Source organism: Babylonia areolata, chromosome 22, assembly GCF_041734735.1.
Source record: "Babylonia areolata isolate BAREFJ2019XMU chromosome 22, ASM4173473v1, whole genome shotgun sequence".
Classification (NCBI taxonomy): domain Eukaryota; kingdom Metazoa; phylum Mollusca; class Gastropoda; order Neogastropoda; family Buccinidae; genus Babylonia; species Babylonia areolata.
In genome coordinates this window covers 11,844,652-11,861,257 of record NC_134897.1, presented here as the reverse complement: position 1 = coordinate 11,861,257, position 16,606 = coordinate 11,844,652, and the positions used below count along the sequence as shown (strand labels likewise).

Here is a 16,606-nt window from a genome sequence, read left to right as displayed (position 1 = left end):
AGATGAAATGAGAACAATGTGTCCCTTTGAAGTGCAGATACCAGTTTTTGTGTACTCATCAATGGTGCCATTGATTCTGCTGATCATATGTTATACAATCTCAAGAGGAAGAAGTATAAAGAAAGGTAACTTGACATCCTAATTGACGGGCGCAATAGCCGAGTGGTTAAAGCGTTGGACTTTCAATCTGAGGGTCCCGGGTTCGAATCACGGTGACGGCGCCTGGTGGGTAAAGAGTGGAGATTTTTACGATCTCCCAGGTCAACATATGTGCAGACCTGTTAGTGCCTGAGCCCCCTTCGTGTGTACATGCAAGCAGAAGATCAAATACGCACGTTAAAGATCCTGTAATCCATGTCAGCGTTCGGTGGGTTATGGAAACAAGAACATACCCAGCATGCACACCCCCGAAAACGGAGTATGGCTGCCTACATGGCGGGGTAAAAACGGTCATACACGTAAAAGCCCACTCGTGTGCATACGAGTGAACGCAGAAGAAGAAGAAGACATCCTAATCTTTCAAAGCTCTGTCTTATCCAAGCAAGGTGACATCTCTTCACAGAAGAGCATTCCTTTCAGCAACAGTCAAGTGGTTAACCTAAATGAATCTCAATACAAGCAGCATCTTGTATGTGGAGTGATGGCCTAGAGGTAACGCGTCCGCCTAGGAAACGAGAGAATCTGAGCGCGCTAGTTCGAATCATGGCTCAGCTTCCGATATTTTCTCCCCCTCCACTAGACCTTGAGTGGTGGTCTGGACGCTAGTCATTCGGATGAGACGATAAACCGAGGTCCCGTGTGCAGCATGCACTTAACGCACGTAAAAGAACCCACAGCAACAAAAGGGTTGTTCTTGGCAAAATTCTGTAGAAAAATCCACTTCGATAGGAAAAACAAATAAAACTGCAGGCAGGGAAAAAAACAACCAAAAATGGGTGGCGCTGTAGTGCAGCGACGCGCTCTCCCTGGGGAGAGCAGCCCGAATTTCAGACAGAGAAATCTGTTGTGATAAAAACAAATACAAATACAAATCGTCACCCTTACCCATCACGCCCCTTTTCTTTCATTGTTTGTTGCTTAAAGTCCAGCCGACCACAGACCCCTCCCTCCCACCGAAAACAGAAATATCGTCTCAATGGTAATTTGTGGCCTTTAATACTCAGCTGTTACGGTGATTCCCCCTCCTTCTCCATGCATGTGCGTATGTATTTGCAGGAGCCAGTGAAATACCTTGGTATCTCTGATTAATACCACAAGAGAAGCAGAAGTCAGGAAAACATGAGACAGCATGTTGTCTGGTATGAAAACCAACTGACCACAAGGAAAAAATAGGAAAGTGAGATGGTATGCAATGTGACAAGATTCGACAGGCTCTCCAAAAACATCCTTTGAAGAACATTGCAGGGGAAAGGAGACAAGGTAGACAGTAAAAGAAATGGGCAAACAACATCGCTGACTGGTCAGAGAGGAGCTTTGCCGAAACTCAGACCCTATCCCATGACCGCCAGAGATAGAGAATGTTGTGATGTGTTGAGCAGTGCTGGCAGCGCCCCTAAGACCAAACCAGGTTTTGGGACCAGTGACCTGTGGCCAGTGTGTGTGTGTGTGTGTGTGTGCGTGTGTGTGTGCATCATAGCTGCAGAAACCTGAACTTGCATACCCAAACTTCAAACCGGCAGACAAAAACTTCAAACAGACATTTTGACACAACTTGTCATACTTGCTCATACACACACTCATATCTGGTTGCTTTAATGCTACCTACCACAGGTGATCCTGCACGTATCTTTCTTGAGTTTATTTGATTTTGTTCAGTAGTGCCTATAATTATAGTCAGAAACAGCATAAACAAGGTATCACCTACAACCCAGGCTGTTCATGACAGCAACTATTGTTGACAGCTACTGTTTTTGTTGTTGAGAAAAGCAGCACTAAGCAAAGTTGAAATGTATGTCTGAGAACTTTTCTGGAAATGTATTTGACATGTTTGTTTAAAACAAAGGGAAACAGAATAATTATTGTTCAATGAATTGTTCATTTATTTATGCATTCGTTCATTCATTTATTTATTCATTTGTTTTATTTTATTTTTCCTTTTTTTCATCCAAACTGTAATTGCCGACTTCATGCAAATGGTTTGGTAGAGTTTGGTTTCTCTCTCGTAGAACATTAATACTTTGTTCGTCGAAATCCTGTTACAGTGTCAATCCTGTGCCACGAACCTATAAATAGATTTACGTCCGGCCTGCTGAGACCGCCGTACTTTTGGGTACACGCGGACTCGGCAAATCAATGGGAAAACGTAAAAAAGAACAATTGATTATCTTCGTCTCTCGAAAACTAATCTAATATTATTTGTGTTGATTTTTTATTCATTAATTAAATAAAAGTACAGATAGTTTTCAGTTAAATTTATTTTATTTGCTTAATTTGATTTCAGTTAGGTTCTAGATATAGTTTATGTCGTAAAAATATCCATTCCTAACTTTACATCAACACCGTTTTCTGACAGCAAGTTTCATCATCTGGGGTGTGTGTTATTGCACTGAGAGTTGGTGAGGAGACAGGACGTCTGCTAAAACCGTCTGCTAAACCCGGACATCTGTTTGCTGCAGACTGATCAGGGAGGATTCTTTCAATTCATAGAAATGGCCGATGCTGTAGAGGGAGTGGAAGCGTTGTCTCTGGGTATGATGATATGTGTGTGATTCATGTTGTCGGGTTCTGTGTCTTTGATTAAGAATTATTGTGATTCCATGTGCGCAACACGCCATGAGAGTGTGACATGTTGCGACTGCTCTGGCATTTTTAGCAGCGAAGTTGGAAAAAAAGTGGATGATGAATTAAATATTAACACCTACAAAATAATTATAATGGCCAGTTCAACTTAAAGAGGTGGAACCCATGGTAACGCTGCCTTTCAGGTTCAGGTTCAGGTTCAGGTTAGGGGCGATGCCAAGCACCGTAGCCTTGCGGCTTTATTCTCCCCGTCGGTTTTCGTTTTGTTTTTTGTTGGTTTTTTTGGTCAGGTACTCCCAAGCCCAGGCTCACCTTTGACCATCAAAGTCAAACATTGTTTTCTTTATGATATCATGATCACCTTCTTCTTCTTTCTTCTTTCTTAACACCAACCATCATCATTTTGATGGTTCTGGTGTGTATAGAACTGGGGGGTGGGGGGGGGGGGGGGGTTACACTAGCTAGATTGTTGTTTTGTAGAAGTGGCAATAAGCTTTTTAAAGGCATTCATGTTAGGTGCACGTTTGATTTCTGGGGTTAGTCATTTCCAGTTGTTAGTTGCTCTGTAACTAAAAACATATTTTCTAATGTTGCTGCTAAAGTACTATAAATATAATATTGCTTCTGAATTTTGTCAGTACTGTTGAGGGTGACAATGTTAGTTTGTGGATTGATAAAGAAACATGCTTTGTCAATGTCCTCCTTTGGAGAAAGAAGGTTACGGAAGGCACAGATCAGCACAGATCTACTCATTAGTGTACTGTATTTTTATTAAAGTGACTGATCTTCTGAAACTACTCATCAGTGTGACAGCATTTTTATGGAAATGACTTCAGCTTAATAGTGTATGACCGATCTATACAAATATTCATTTCCTTCCTTTTTTTTCTTAGGGTTATGATGCTGGTCAGGCATCTGCTTGGCAGATGTGGTGTAGTGCATATATTGATTTGCCCGAACGCAGTGACACTGCCTTGAGCTACTGATACTGATACTGATGTATACAATAGTGTACTGTATTTAATGAGAAATTAGTAGATTTCTGAAACTTCAGTAGAATGAGACAGTTTGTAGGGGAGTGCCTGTTGCTCTTTGCCATGACCAGATCAAGTCAAATTTCCTGTTCCTGTTCCCTATGACTAGATCATTTCTGTTCAGCTTTTCTTGTCAGCTTGCTGCCTTTTCCAGTTCCCTATGACTAGATCATTTCTATTTAACTTTTCTTATCAGCTTGCTGCCTTTTCCAGTTCCCTATGACTAGATCATTTCTATTCAACTTTTCTTATCAGCTTGCTGCCTTTTCCAGTTCCCTATGACTAGATCATTTCTATTCAACTTTTCTTATCAGCTTGCTGCCTTTTCCAGTTCCCTATGACTAGATCATTTCTATTCAACTTTTCTTATAGCTTGCTGCCTTTTCCAGTTCCCTATGACTAGATCATTTCTATTCAACTTTTCTTATCAGCTTGCTGCCTTTTCCAGTTCCCTATGACTAGATCATTTCTATTCAACTTTTCTTATAGCTTGCTGCCTTTTCCAGTTCTCTATGACTAGATCATTTCTATTCAACTTTTCTTATCAGCTTGCTGCCTTTTCCAGTTCCCTTTGACTAGATCAACTCCAGTCAACTTCAGTCTCTGAAGAGATACTGTCATGCAGTCGTGTAGCTCACATTGTAAAAACAAAATGAGACATTCACTTAAAAGACATGCACATGTTTAAGCGTTCAAAGAGTTTATATAGAAATTGATTGACATATTTAACAAAAGACATGCACATGTTTAAGCGTCCAAAGAGTTCATATAGAAATACATTGACATATTTAACAATATTTTACATGTTAGAGAACAGTTCACACTAATTACAGTTAAACAATACATGATATTATAATATGAATGGATAAACAAGTGAATTATTGAATGAATTGACCAATTAATAAACCAGCCAACCAGCCTGTGAACCATTCAGTGAATTAACCAGTTCATAGAAACAGCAACTACAACAACAATACAAATGAAAATGATAATACTTTTAAGTAAAACTAAAAATGAGAGTAACTGATACAAATATGAGAATATACACCTGTAGAGAGGAAAGATACATTTTTAAGAATAGGAAGAGGTCACATAGATGACATGGTTAAAACATTTTATGTTTAAGAACATTGAATAGCATTGTACACGTTTAGGCATTGAGAAATTATATATGAAATTCCATTGATATGTCTAAGAGCAGTGTGCATGTTCAATAAGGACTAATAACTGTGTGGGGAATATGACCCTTGCCAATTTAAAATTCAAGGAAGTTCATCAACATGATGATGTTGTCTGCTTTAGTGCTTATACCTGACAGGATATATTTTGAAAACACACACACACACACACACACACACACACACACACACACACACACACACACACACACACACACTGTTATAATTCAGACACATCAAACTAACTGTTGAGTTTGTTAAATGTGAATTGAACCAAACTCCTATGAATGAGAAATTGGAACATATGCAGGATGTCAGTGGACATCTTATAGGCACTATGGCATTACTTTTTGTAGGACATCAGCTGACGTCTTATAGGCACTCAACTGGTTAAACAAAGGCTGACAGCGATGTTTTTACATATTTCTATGACCTTTTTTTTTTTTTTTTTTTTTTTTTTTTTTTTTACAGCAGAGATTTACACCTCAGAGTCAAGTGGCAGTGATGAAACCGGAGATGGAAGCAAGGACAAGCCTTTCAAGACTGTTATTCAGGTATTGGTTGTTGCCTTTTTTTCCTGCTGTAATGAACGAAATAATGGCAGTGATATGTTGTTTTTGTTGTTGCTTTTGGATTTTATGATAGCAGATTTTTGTTCTGTTCCATGAATTTGTATTAATTTTATGTACTTTGTCTGCATGTTCATTCAGTCTGTTTGTATTGTATATATATATATATAAATCTGTCAGAATGACTTGGATTCCATTCATTTTGAATATGATTATCTTCTTCAGGCAATGCGAAAAGCAGGAAAAGAACCCTTTCCTCCGATTTTTGTGGACAGCAAAACAGAGGGAGAGGTGAGACAAACTGTATTTGAAGATATACTTCAGAGCTGAAATAGTCTGTTTTGAAAATTCTTAACTTTAAAGACTGGGTGCAACTTAGGTTAAAGGTATATATACACAAGCGTCAATATTTATTGTTGATACGTGTAATCGGTGTATAAGGGGTTCTTACACAAACTCACAAGGTTATTTGTTGAACATTTTGACTTTGAATGCATATCTGTGTGGGTGTAGTGTGTTTTGTGTGATGAGTACATGTGTTTGCTTTGTTATTTTTACTATGGAAAAGTGTGCATGTACCTTCTTATGATGTGTGCGTGTGACTACATGTACATGTAAGTAGATGATATTGGTTAGTGTATATATGTAGATGATATTAGTAAGTATATTATGTGGATGATATTGGTGAGTGACTGTACATACGTGATATTGATGATGGTATGTTGGTAGATGATGTTGGTGAGTATATGTACATGTAGATGATATTGGCGAGTGTGTGCATGTAGATAATCATCATGTTGGTGAGTGTAAGCATGTAGATGATATTGGGCATCTCTGTCTACATGTGTATGAGGGACAGCAGTGAGAGAAAAATCCTTGTAAAACATATAGTTTGAGTACAAGATCCAGAGATTATAAAAATATTAAAAAAATCATTTCCATACAGATTGTAGGTAATGCATATTTGACAGAGTTTTTAGACATTAGTGGATGTCAAATATGAAGATGTTTGTTTCATTGGTAGATCAATACATTTACTAATGAGTGGCACTGATGGTAAATTGTATTTTGGAATACATTGCTGGCAGCGCTATGAACCCGTTTCTAAAAGTCAGAAGAAGAAGGTGACTGGCCTGTGGCAAGCGGAACAGAGGAAAATGGCAAAGAAAGCTGACGAGGAGGTGAGTGGTCAGTTTTGATTTAAATGTGTTTGTGTGACAGTGAGAATGGTGTCTGTGGCTGAACATGAATGAATTTGCAAGTGTGAGAACTAGTACCAGAAAGAGAAAGATAGTTTTGGGGGAAAAGTGAGACAAAATCTTGAACTCTCTGATTTTCAAACATGAAGAAGAAAAAAAAAAGTGATAGAGGATAACGATATTGATAATGCCTGATACTGTGTTACTTTCTCACATACATTTTGCTAGCTCTTATCACTGCATACCAATTAATGAAAAAGCACACAAATTCGTTTACAAGCACTCGTGCATGCACACACATACACACATGCGCATGCACACACACAAGCACAGAGCATGCATGTTCCCCTCATACGCACTCTTTGACTAGTATATTAGCAGTATATACCAAACAAAACCTGTATTGAAGTTTGCACACACACACACACACACATATATATATATATATAGATATATATATATATGTATAGATATATATGTTTGTGTGTGTGTATATATATATATATATATATATTATCTGTGTGTAATGATAATAGTAATGCATACTTTTGTATGACGCGATTTCCAGTACATTGCTGCTCAAAGTGCCCAACAATATTCAGTGAAAAGCAGCCATATCATATAGACATCATAAAAGCTCTCTGTCAACAAACACATCTGATGCATTCAAATATACAAATCAATACCAGTATACTAAAATGCACAGCACATTTCCAGACCCATCAAACAATAAAAGTGTCATGTGAATGACACATGTATACATATTATTCTGTACACATGTATACATATTATTGTATATATATATGTATATCACTGTATATACTGTATATGCATGTAATAATTTTGCTATAGTGTGTATGGGTACATGTGTTGTGTGATGTTATCTCCTTTCATCTCTAGCTTTGCATTCTGACTGCCTTTGTTGTTGGTTTCCCCCCCCCCCCCCCCCCCCCACTTGCAATGAAGGTTATATTTGTCAAGAAAAGAAAATCATGACATAAAATTCAACATGAAGGTGATCAAAGTCGCAAAAATACATAATCAAAATCTCAAAATTACATTATCAGTTTCCATCAAAAACCAGTGAAACATTACATTGTGGAAACTGTTCAAGGAGTACACATAACACTGACAAATGCTTCACCATAGCTACATTATTCATTGATTGCAAGGGATTTTATTTTTTTGCATACCCCATATCCCAACACACCCACACACACACACACACACACACACACACACACACACACACACACATCGATACCCATAAACAGTTATTCTAATAAACACTTTGAGAGAATTGGGTGTGTCAATAACAGTATTTCACACAATTTTGCTTAGTTTTAACAAAAAATCTGCGTCTAAACATTATCATGACAATGAACATCATCTGGAAGGATTACAAACTCACACATAATAATAATAATAATGTACATTTATATAGTACCCTTTATCTCTAAGAGCTCAGGACGCTTTACATGAAAGAAAAATATTACAACTACAAGTTACATATATATTAAACATTCATGACCACTCTTTCTCAAAAAACCCTCCCCTCCTGCCCCCCCAACCCCCTCCTACACACTCTCCCCCTCCGACTCTACATACATCCAAAGTGAGCTGACAAAGGTGGTGTTGGAGAACAAGGAAGCTGAGAGTGTTTATAGATGAGTTTTTAGTGATGAGCAAAAAGCAGAAATAGAATCGGATGCATGGATATGATGAGGAAGGTTGTTCCAGATGTGAGGAGCAGCAAAGAAGAAAGAACATTCACGACAGGTTCTTGTATTGACACAAGGAAGTTTCAAAAGGTAACCGTCAGAGGAAGAGCGGAGATTTCTTGTGGGAGTGTAAACACTGATAAGGTCAGAAAGATATGTAGGTTCTGCGGAGTGGAAAGCAGAATAGCTGAGACACGCAACTTTGTATTTACCTTGTATGTACAGAGAGCGTGAGAAAGAGAGAAAAGAGAGAGAGGGAGTGAGGGAGATAGAGACTACAGAAGGGGGTAGGATGTACGTTCAAATTACTTTTGAAACAAATTTTCATACAGAAACCAGTTTTGGGAAAACTGAACTTGGCCTTGAAGTTTTAATAGCACTACAAAATAAGTTGTGTCTGTGGAAAAGGTAATGTAATGTGTCTTACAAATCTAAATTATTCTTCCATTCTTTTTTTTTCTCTCCTTTTTTTAATTGAATGCCTTTATGGAAATCATAACATGCATTATTGATCTTAATATTCATTCATTTTTAACTCACTTGTGTAAATGGAGAAAATGGCTACATGTTGAGGTGTGCCTGAGGCGATGGCAAAGTCTCCTTTACTGTAGTTAAAAAAAAAAATCTTAAATAATCAAGATAGACCAGAATAACATTATTTAAAATGGCATCATCACCTCAAATACTGTTATCGATTTGTCGCGCTAAAACCCCCCATAATTTCAAATATTAATTTTTGAACTCATTGGCAGGAGCGTTTTAGCTCTGAAAGCCTACTTACTCTCAGCCCGAACATGCTTGGTTTGAACCTGGTAATATGCTCTTCTGTTTTTCCTCCCACCCAAAGTTTCATAATGTTAAATACAGGACCCTTTTTTTTCCTTTTTTTTTTCTTTAAACTGGATGAAGCATTTATCATGTCTTGAAGGCCTTGCTTCTCTTGTTTATATATCACAAGCAAGTCTTGAAGGCCTTGCCTCTCTTGGTTATGTATCACAAGCAAGTCTTGAAGGCCTTGCCTCTCTTGGTTATGTATCACAAGCATGTTCTTAAGGCCTTGCCTCTCTTGGTTATGTATCACAAGCAAGTCTTTAAGGCCTTGCCTCTCTTGGTTATGTATCACAAGCAAGTCTTGAAGGCCTTGCCTCTCTTGGTTATGTATCACAAGCAAGTCTTTAAGGCCTTGCCTCTCTTGTTTGTGAATGCATCTGCTAATCGATCCCAACCTTCCTGGCAGCTGGAGAAAGCGGAGAGGAGGGAGAAGAACCTGGAGGAGGCCAAGAAGATTGTCATAGAGCAGGACCCCAGTCTTCCGGCGCCCAAGAGGGTAAGGTCATTCATTGTTTTGCAGCCTACCAGATCTCAGTGGTCTGTCATCATCCATCCTTGGTGCCCCTATGGATGTATCACAGACTGTATTGTATTACTCTGTTGTGATTGTATTGTGTCGCTGTTTTTTGTCACAGCAGATTTTTTTGTGTAAGGTTCTGGCTGCTCTCCCAAGGGAGAGTGTCTTGGTGCCAGTATAGATCACAGATTGTATTGTATTACTCTTTCTTTGTCACAACAGATTTTTCTGTGTTAAATTCAAGCTGCTCTCTTAAGGGAGAGCACCTTGGTGCATATGTAGAAGTATCGCAGATTGTATAGTATTACTCTTTTTTTTGTCAGAACAGATTTTCTGTGTGAAATTCAGGCTGCTCTCCCCAGGGAGAGTGCATTGCTACACTGAGAGCACCACCCTTTAAAAAAAAAAATTTAACCTGCCTACAGTTTTATTTGTTTTCCTATCGAAGTGGATTTTTTTTTTTTGGTTTGTTTTTTACAGAATTTTGCCAGGGACAACCCTTTTGTTGCCGTGGGTTCTTTTACATGCTCTTAGTGCATGCTGCACATGGGACATCATTTTATTGTCTCATTTTAGACGACCACTCAAGGTCTAGTGGAGGGGAAGAAAATACTAGGAACTATGGGATTCGAACCAGTGCGCTCAGATTGTCTCACTTCTAAGGCGGACTCATTACCTCAAGGCCATCACTCTACATTTGTGCATTCACTTGAATCTTTTGTGGGCTGAGTAACTGTGTAGGCTTTAGGATATGCTGAAGCCAAGAAGCCAAAACACGTTAAAAAAAAACAAACACCTTTAGGATATACTGAAGTGAAGAAGCTATAACACATTTGAAAATGTATGTAACATGGCCTATGAAGGTTATAAAGCATTGTTGTCTGTTTGTCTCCTCTTTTCTTTTTTTTTTTTTTCTTTTCCACATGAACTTCGCATGTAGCGTGTACATTTGTAGGTGGAGGTTTCACTTTCATGTGTGTGACAGTGTGTGTTTTTGTTATTTGTCTTGATGGTGGTGTTTTTTTTCTTCTTTTTTTTTTCTTTTTTCTTCTCATGTGTCACCATGTGCTGTTGTATGTTATTATGAAGTATCGCACATGTTTAGTTTGAAGAAAGGCATTCAGAACCCACACTGTATGGCAGGCATCAGAACGGTCTGTGGATATGCTGATTTCAGAGGATTTGGGGAGTGCAGTTTTGGCTCAGGCAGCTGCGGATTCAGTATTTTATGGAGTGTGATTTTATACTCAAAACAGTGTTCTTAAGGCTTGTTCTGTTTTTACAGTCTTGATTGATTGATTGATGTGGATACTTCTGTAGCGCCTATCCTCGGTCAGAGACCACGCTCTAAGGGCTTTACATACACGAGGACATTTGCACCACAGGCTGCCTACCTGGGTAGAGCCGACTGACGGCTGCTACTGGGTGCTCATCATTCGTTTCCTGTGTCATTCAATCAGATTTCAGACACATAACCCATAACCCATAACCCACGGAATGCTGACATGGATTACAGGATCTTTAACGTGCGTATTTGATCTTCTGCGTGCGTATACACACAAAGGGGGTTCAGGCACTAGCAGGTCTGCACTTATGTTGACCTGGGAGATCGGAAAAATCTCCACCCTTTACCCACCAGGTGCACCGAGATTCGAACCCAGGACCCTCAGATTGAAAGTCCAGCGCTTTAACCATTCGGCTATTGCACTCTTCCTGCAAACAAGTATCTGCACCATCCATCATTATAAGTATTTACTTAGGAGGAGGGTGGCAGAATGGTTAAGACACTCATCTGCCGATACGGAGTCCGTGAGGGTGTGGGTTTGAATCCCTGCTCTGGCCCTTTCTGCCAAGATTGACTGGGAAATTGAACTGAGCGTCTCGTCATTTGGATGAGACGATGAACCGAGGCCCCGTGTGCAGCACGCACTTGGTGCACTGAAAAAAGAACCCATGGCAACGAGAGTGTTGTCCTCTGGCAAAATTCTGTGGAAGAAATCCACTCACGCATGTGTGTATGTGTGTGTGTATATATATTTAAATATATATATATATATATGTATATGTATGCATGCACTCAAGGCCCGACTAAGTGCGTTTGGTCATGCTGCTGGTCAGGCGTTTGCCAAGCAGATGTGGTGTAGCGTATATGGATTAGTCAGAACGCAGTGACACCCCCTTGAGAAACTGAAACTGAAATCTTAAGATCTGATGTGGGGAGTTTGCACCAATTCAGTGTTGTGTGTTGTTAAAACTGTTATTGTTCTCTCTTTAGAAGTTACTTGAAAACATTTACGGGTGGTATTTCTTTCTGCTGTTGAGCGTTTTGGTGATGTGATGTGATGGGAGTCTCCGTGGTTTCCAGATAAAGATCAGGGACACCGTTGCCAACAGAGAGATCAGGGTCAAGATCTTTGGATGGGTCAGTGAACTGCGACGTCAAGGTGAGTAAAACGTGTGTGTGAGAGAGAGAGAGAGACAGAGACAGAGAGAGAGAGAAAGAGAATGTCTGTTGAAATGTGGACACCCCTGAAAGCGGAGTATGGCTGCCTACATGGCGGGGTAAAAACGGTCATACACGTAAAAAGCCCACTCGCGTATATACGAGTGAACGTGGGAGTTGAAGCCCACGAACGCAGAAGAAGAAGAAGAAGAAGAAACGTGGACGTGTATCCATACCAAAAAAAGTGACAGACTTGTGTATGTCTCTTTGGCTGGAATTTTCTTCTGTTGTGGGAATGTGCCTGTGATGGAGACCAAGACAGAGAGGGACATATTGTGTTCACATCTGTGTGTAAAACGTATGTGTTTTTTTCATGAGCATGAAAGATCAACTTATGAAAATTTAAGACAAAGTGTGTTCACATCTGTGTGTTCAATGTATGTGTTTTTTCATGAGCATGGAAGATCAACTTATGTTTGTTGTAAGAGCAAGTGTGTTCACATCTATGTTTTAAATGTAATGTGCTAGAAAGGAAGTTTTGCCGTTTTTTTTTTTAAAGTGATTTACAAAAGTTCTGCATGGTCACTGACTTCACAATTGAGTAACGACAGGAAAAGAATCTACATTTCATTCAGATTTATTCTGAGCACCAGTATCTGAAACTGGTGACAGTTTCATCATTATGGGGTTTTATCTGAAAAATAATCAAGCCTTTTATGTAAGATTCAGTTGTTGTTGTTTTTTTAAAATTAGAATTGAGTAAAAAGCAGATGTCCTTGTCATAATTGTTAATTCAGTGAACATTTGATATATTTGACTGTTTTTAGTGTGTGTTTTTTTTTTTACAGGAAAGAGCCTGATGTTCGTACATCTCAGAGATGGAACAGGATTTGTGCAGTGCGTAATGACAGATACAATGGTATGACATTTTTTATTTTTTTTATTTTTTTTCATGTTTGGAGGGGGAATTGAGGTTGGGTCATGACATTAAAACTGGTCCTGCTTACAATTTCATTACGTATCTTGTCATGTTATATACTAGCTAAGATGAACCACATTGATTCCTTCACGTACATGAAATGAAATCAAAGATGTAGAAAGCATGTCTTTGCTTATTCCACTTCCCTCAGAAAAAAAAAAAAAGTCACTTCCAACATCATTTTATGTTTCCTGAACAAGAGATACGAGCATGACATGGGGAGGAAGCCAGCGTACTGGTTTCTTGTATTCTAACAAACCAGCCAGGGGCACATTTCCACACGCCAGGGCAGAGCAAGCAGAATGGGAATTAGTTCCATGATTTCTTCTGTTACTGAGAGTTGTATCATTGGTGACCCTATTCTGTCTAAAACGACATTTAAATATAAACTTCAGTCAAAGATCAGTCAGCAGACATGAGTTTTTAAAAGTCTTTTGATGAGTGCAATGGCCGTGTGGTTAAAGAGTTAGACTCATTCTGAGGGTCCCGGGTTCGAATCTCTGTATGATTGTGTATGTGTGTGTGACTGAAACCTGATTGAATGACACAAGAAATGAATGACCAGTACCCAGTGGCAACTGTCGTTCGGCTCTACCCAGGTAGGTAGCCTGTTGTGCAAATGTCTCCATGTTTGTAGAACACTTAGAGCTTCATCTCCGACCAAGAGTAGGCATTATAAAAGTATCCATATCATCATCATCAATTGAGGATCTGCATTTGAAAAGAAAAGTTACCTTTTTTTTTGTTGCTGTTGCTGTTTGTTTGTGGTGGTTGATTGGCACATTGCATTATTTCCATGATGTTAATGACTGTTTTGCTATTTGGACCAAATTATTTAATTATACAATGATGATTTATGCTTTTTCTCTCACCATGATTATTGCATGTGTATGGCTGTGATTACTGTGTGTGAGGTTAGCGTATAAGCGTTGTGTATCTTTTGTGTATTCAAATCGAATGACTGTGATTCACTTACATTGTTCACATAATGTACATCGCAAACTGAATTCTCTCACTGGGGATGATAAAGTGTGCACAAGTTTCATTACCACTGTGTTTAATTCCTTCGTTGATTCTTTACTGCATTTACCAAGGGAGAGAGAAGTTTCAGTGTCAAGGAGATGTCAAAGCATGCCCATTGATCCATATATGTCCGTGGGCCAACACTCGGCTTATATCACAGATTGACATAAGTTCACATTTGGACCAACAGCAAAGTGAGAGCTGTATTATCAGTGGTTTCTCCAGTCAAAGGGAAACCATTTACAGCTAAGTCTTTTTGTAAAGGACTATGACTCTCAAACTAGGAGGCAAAATTGCACTGGCTCTTAGTGCTGCAGCCTTGTGGGCTAGTTGGCCTTTGGGAACCATCCCAACGCCGACTGTCCTAAAACCCTCTTGGCCGAGAGAGTGGGGATGTAACCTGGGCAAGACACTCTCCACTATAATCAAATTCTGGCTCCAAATAGTCGGAACAGCAGTTGCCTTCTCTGCTGTTCTGATGGTCATAGTCGGACACGACTATCATATATGTCTGTGACCACATCTGCTGAAGAAACAAAACAACCCAGAAGAAAACAACAACAACAGATGCCTGATCCTTGCACAAAGTGACCAATGCAGTACACTGATCAGCCCTCTAGAGCCTCCACAAAGTAAAACATTGGCATGAATAAATAATGGTTAAAAAATAGTCTTATGCCTGATCTTGGCGCAGACCCAACACACTGATCAGGCCTCTGGAGTCTATGCAAAGTAAAACAATAGCACAACAAAATTATGTTTAAAAAAAGAGTTTTAAGCACTTGTTTGTGTCTGGTTCCAAAGTAAAATTAGCATAAAAAGATAATGGTAAAAAAAAAAAGAAAAAAAAGAAAAGAGTTTTAAGTGCTTGTTTGTGTTTGCTTCCAAAGTAACATTAGCATAAAAAATAATGATTAAAAAAAGAGTTTTAAGTGGTTGTGTGTGTCTAGTTCCAAAGTAACATTAGCATAAAAATGATTTTAAAAAAAGAAGTTTTAAGCACTTGTTTATGTCTGGTTCCAAAGTAACATTAGCATAAAAAATGATGGTTAAAAAGAGTTTTAAGTGCTTGTGTGTGTCCAGTTTCAAAGTAACATTAGCATAAAAGAATGATGGTAAAAAAAAAGTTTTAAGCAGTTGTGTGCGTCTTGTTCCAAAGTAACATTAGCATAAAACTGATTTTTAAAAAAAGAGAAGTTTTAAGCACTTGTTTTTGTCTGGTTCCATAGTAATATTAGCATAAAAAGATAATGGTTAAAAAAAAAAAAGAGTTTTAAGCACTTGTGTGTGTCTGGTTCCTAAGTAACATTAGCATAAAAGAATGATGGTTAAAAAAAAAGTTTTAAGCACTTGTGTGTGTCTGGTTCCAAAGTAACATTAGCATAAAAGAATGATGGTTAAAAAAAGTTTTAAGCAATTGTGTGCGTCTTATTCCAAAGTAACATTAGCATGAAACTGATTTTTAAAAAAAAAGAAGTTTTAAGCACTTGTTTGTGTCTGGTTCCAAAGTAATATTAGCATAAAAAGATGATGGTTAAAAAAAAAAAGAAAAAAAAAAGGGAGTTTTAAGCACTTGTGTGTGTCGTTCCAAAGTAACATTAGCATAAAAGAATCATTGTTAAAAAAAAAAAAAAGTTTTAAGCACTTGTGTGTGTCTGGTTCCAAAGTAACATTAGCATAAAAGAATCATGGTTAAAAAAAAAAGAGTATTAAGCAATTGTGTGTCTCTGGTTCCAGTGCCAGACATATGACGCTCTGACGCTGTCGCTGGAGTCGGCCATCGCCGTGTACGGTGTCATCAGTGAGGTCCCTGAAGGGAAAACGGTGAGCTGATTGTCAGTCGCTGATGTGGTCTGGGTGTTGATTTGTTTGTAAACCCGTGACTGCTGTGTTGAGTACAGCACATGCTATCCGTAGTAGTAGTAGTAGTCTTCAGTTTAACGTCTTCCACTTTAAGTGATATTAGATTGGAAAAAAAAAAAAAAAAAAAAAAGGGGGGGGTTGGAGGGCGGAGCGTGGAGGTGGGAACGGTATTGGGCAGAGGGTGATGAATGATGTGTGTGTATGTGTGTGTGCGCATATGTGTGTGGGGGTGGGGAAAGATACAGAGCATTGGAAAAAAGAAGACATTAAAAGGGGAGACACAGGCACAATATAGAAGGAAACGCTAACATCAAACAACTGTAACAATTATAACAAATGTCCAATTGGACTATGCAGCAAACCTTCTGCAATAGCAGATAACATCTTGAAATTGTCAAAAATACATTCAAAAGAATTTTCCAAGAAGTTTGGTAAAAACGATTTCAGACTCTGACATTCAAAGAGTAGCTATCCGTGTGTGTGTGTATGTGTTTCATAGTAAAGTGATGG

The 16,606-nt window shown here is 38.6% G+C and overlaps 1 protein-coding gene across 2 annotated transcripts in view; it reads left to right on the top strand.

Moving 5' to 3' along the window:
• Nucleotides 1–2,525: 2,525 nt before the first annotated feature.
• Nucleotides 2,526–16,606, top strand: part of LOC143296928 (asparagine--tRNA ligase, cytoplasmic-like) — a 37,921-nt gene continuing 23,840 nt past the window's right edge. Inside the window, exons 1-8 of one of the 2 annotated variants that reach the window (XM_076608953.1) lie at nt 2,526–2,688; nt 5,426–5,505; nt 5,746–5,811; nt 6,609–6,701; nt 9,678–9,767; nt 12,154–12,232; nt 13,080–13,150; nt 15,971–16,057. In XM_076608953.1, coding sequence (XP_076465068.1) covers nt 2,649–2,688; nt 5,426–5,505; nt 5,746–5,811; nt 6,609–6,701; nt 9,678–9,767; nt 12,154–12,232; nt 13,080–13,150; nt 15,971–16,057 — 606 coding nt within the window. In that variant the 5' untranslated portion in view covers nt 2,526–2,648. Of the gene's footprint in view, nt 2,689–5,422; nt 5,506–5,745; nt 5,812–6,608; nt 6,702–9,677; nt 9,768–12,153; nt 12,233–13,079; nt 13,151–15,970; nt 16,058–16,606 lie in introns of both variants that reach the window. The other variant, XM_076608952.1, reaches the window with a different exon arrangement.